Source organism: Montipora foliosa, chromosome 6 (assembly GCF_036669935.1).
Source record: "Montipora foliosa isolate CH-2021 chromosome 6, ASM3666993v2, whole genome shotgun sequence".
In the NCBI taxonomy this organism is placed as follows: domain Eukaryota; kingdom Metazoa; phylum Cnidaria; class Anthozoa; order Scleractinia; family Acroporidae; genus Montipora; species Montipora foliosa.
In genome coordinates this window covers 68,133,688-68,136,187 of record NC_090874.1, presented here as the reverse complement: position 1 = coordinate 68,136,187, position 2,500 = coordinate 68,133,688, and the positions used below count along the sequence as shown (strand labels likewise).

Sequence of the window (2,500 nt, the reverse complement as noted above, 5' to 3'; positions counted from 1 at the left end):
TGTTCGACGATTTGAGACACGCCATCGATAGAGTAGCAGATACTCACGAGACCACTGCTATCGCCGCTGTTGCTGCGTCGTTTACTGCAAATGCGGCCTGCATCATTTGTCTTACTCACACGGGAAAGTAAGTGAACATCACCCTTTAGCTTGCTCTTGTTCTCTTGTTTTAAGTGTAAAAAATATAAAATTTTAAATGTAATTTGTTTACCCACGGAAAACCTTAAGAGTCTTGACCCTTATCATCTTGCGATCTGTAATTAGTTAATTGAGTCTGTGTCCACTTATTTATTTATTTAGCTTCGCCTAACTGGAATACAATATAAATATATAGGTAAAAATAGAAAAAATAATACAAGCAGGAAAGAAAAAAAAATAAAATAAATTATTAGGCGGGGAGACCACTACAGCATAGCCAATTGCAGTGGATCCCTCGTAGCGTGCAGTAAATGCTGAAAATGGAATCTGCTTGTGCAGAATAGTGGCCTGCAGATAGTGTTAGACTTATGATAAATTGTCCAACCAGTTTTTCGCAGCAAAATTAAAATCAAGCGTCCTCTGAAATGACGCTTGAACTTTTGCTTCGGCTGCAAGTGCTATATATTTTTGGAGTGGAGTAGGCGGGGGGAGGGGGAGGGGAGGGACATATCGTCTATTACCCTATTAACCCTGATTTTCGACATATTTTTTAGGACAGCTGAGGTTGTTGCTCGTTTCCGGCCCCGTTCTCCAATCATAGTTATAACACGTGATGAGCGCGTGGCCCGTCAGATGCACTTGTTTCGCGGTTGTTTCCCGCTGGTTTATGACAAACCACCGAAAGATAATGTCCTGGAAGAACACGACGAAAGATTGGATTTCGCGCTGGATATGGGAAAGAGGATGGGATTCATTAAAGTGGGAAATCCGTTTGTTTTTGTGTCTGGCTGGAAAGCAGGGGCAGCTCACACCAACACGATTCGTATTCTTACAGCCATGGATGAAAAGATCCACATTGCCAAGAGTTTGTCCGAATCCGCGGACCTTCAGGGACTCATGAAAAAGTGATCAGTTTTTTAAAACATGTATTTTTGAGTGGCCCTCTAAGATAGTCGATGATATTAAAGAGAACAGACTTTCAGCATTCGCTTTTTTTAGTCATTACAGAAAGCCAGTAACACCCCAAGACTGAATACTACCACTTGGTGTAATCATACTAACTATGGTGTAATGCGATGGTGAGCTTTAAGATGAATATAAATTTGTATTTGGTTTGAATAATAGTAACTAATTTATTAAGAAATGATCAACAATTACATGATTTTACAAAAAAAACGAAAATTACAATAATATTGATAAATGAAAGATAAAAGTTCCGTCCTTTAAAACCATATAATTATCACAAATTAAACAAAAATATATAAAAACGGTTGAAATTTTATCAAAAACTATGAAAAGATAAAAGAGCTAATTAATTATATTAAATCTCAAATTGTATACTGTGTACTGTAATAAAAGTGCTAATTTACATCACTGAATATCTTCTATGAAATTGTTCAAATTAAAGTCATCTTAAGTTCTTTGCTTTATCTAAATGGGCTCTTGATCCTTTAACATATATGTTTGTAGATCTTAAAATTTCAAAACTTCAACGTGTTCTCAACCATGTCATAGTGGACGCATATTCATCTCCGTTTTGAGGCGTGAGTTTGTTTGCTAGATTCTCTAGGAAAAGTTTGCTTTCCCCATACCCATACCTCCATTTGTGCCGAAAACCGTTGGTGAAAAGGTACCCATCTAAACTCGACTCGAGCATACCCGAAAAGAAAATAGATGGACCCAGACAGGTATCCAACGTATGAACTTTCGATTAGTAATGCGAATGTTCCAACTTGCACAAAGCTATGGGAAAGTGGAAGCTTGGTGAAGTGCACCCTTCATACCACTAAACTAAAATGTCAAAAGAAGCTTTTCTCCCCGTCGTTGTAGAGGAGATAGGGAATATGCCATCGTTGATGTCACCTGGCCTTTAGTAATTGCATAGCTCTCACGAAGTTTCCTGGATAGTCCGAATGGGCAATAGGTAAGAGGTTGGTGACAGAGTGGACTAATGTAAGAAGCCTTCAGATTTTTTTGGCGAGAATGCCCGAGCGATCGATTTATAGAAAACTGCACTTGATTGTTAGCTGTGTGGATAAGAGCAGGCAAGAGATATTAAATTTTTTTAATCCTTCGCTTTAATTCCTTAATTCACAGAAGGGTGAAGCAGAAGATAATCAAACCGAGCTGTTTTTGGCAAGTGTTCTTATAAAACGGAGGCCGGTACTCTCAGATCGAGATCGCGGAAAAAAGGAAGAAAGACTGGAGAGAGGGCGGTCACGGGATTCAACCAATCTTTTGGTGTCGATTTCCGCTCTCTTTCCAGTCCGGTCTTCTATGTCAGGCGAGCCTCAAAAATATGCTTTGAAGTAATATATTAAACACGAGAAGGAGTGTTTCATCGGATATCCAAACACCGAGA

General features: G+C 38.8%; 1 protein-coding gene across 1 annotated transcript in view; it reads left to right on the top strand.

Moving 5' to 3' along the window:
• Window positions 1–1,120, top strand: part of LOC138008257 (pyruvate kinase PKM-like) — a 21,623-nt gene extending 20,503 nt beyond the window's left edge. The window contains exons 8-9 of the mRNA XM_068855534.1: window positions 1–127; window positions 693–1,120. The exon at window positions 1–127 is cut by the window's left edge and continues 93 nt beyond it. Of these exons, the coding sequence (XP_068711635.1) occupies window positions 1–127; window positions 693–1,047 (482 nt within the window). The 3' untranslated portion in view covers window positions 1,048–1,120. The remainder of the gene's footprint in view (window positions 128–692) is intronic.
• The last annotated feature ends 1,380 nt before the right edge of the window (window positions 1,121–2,500 follow it).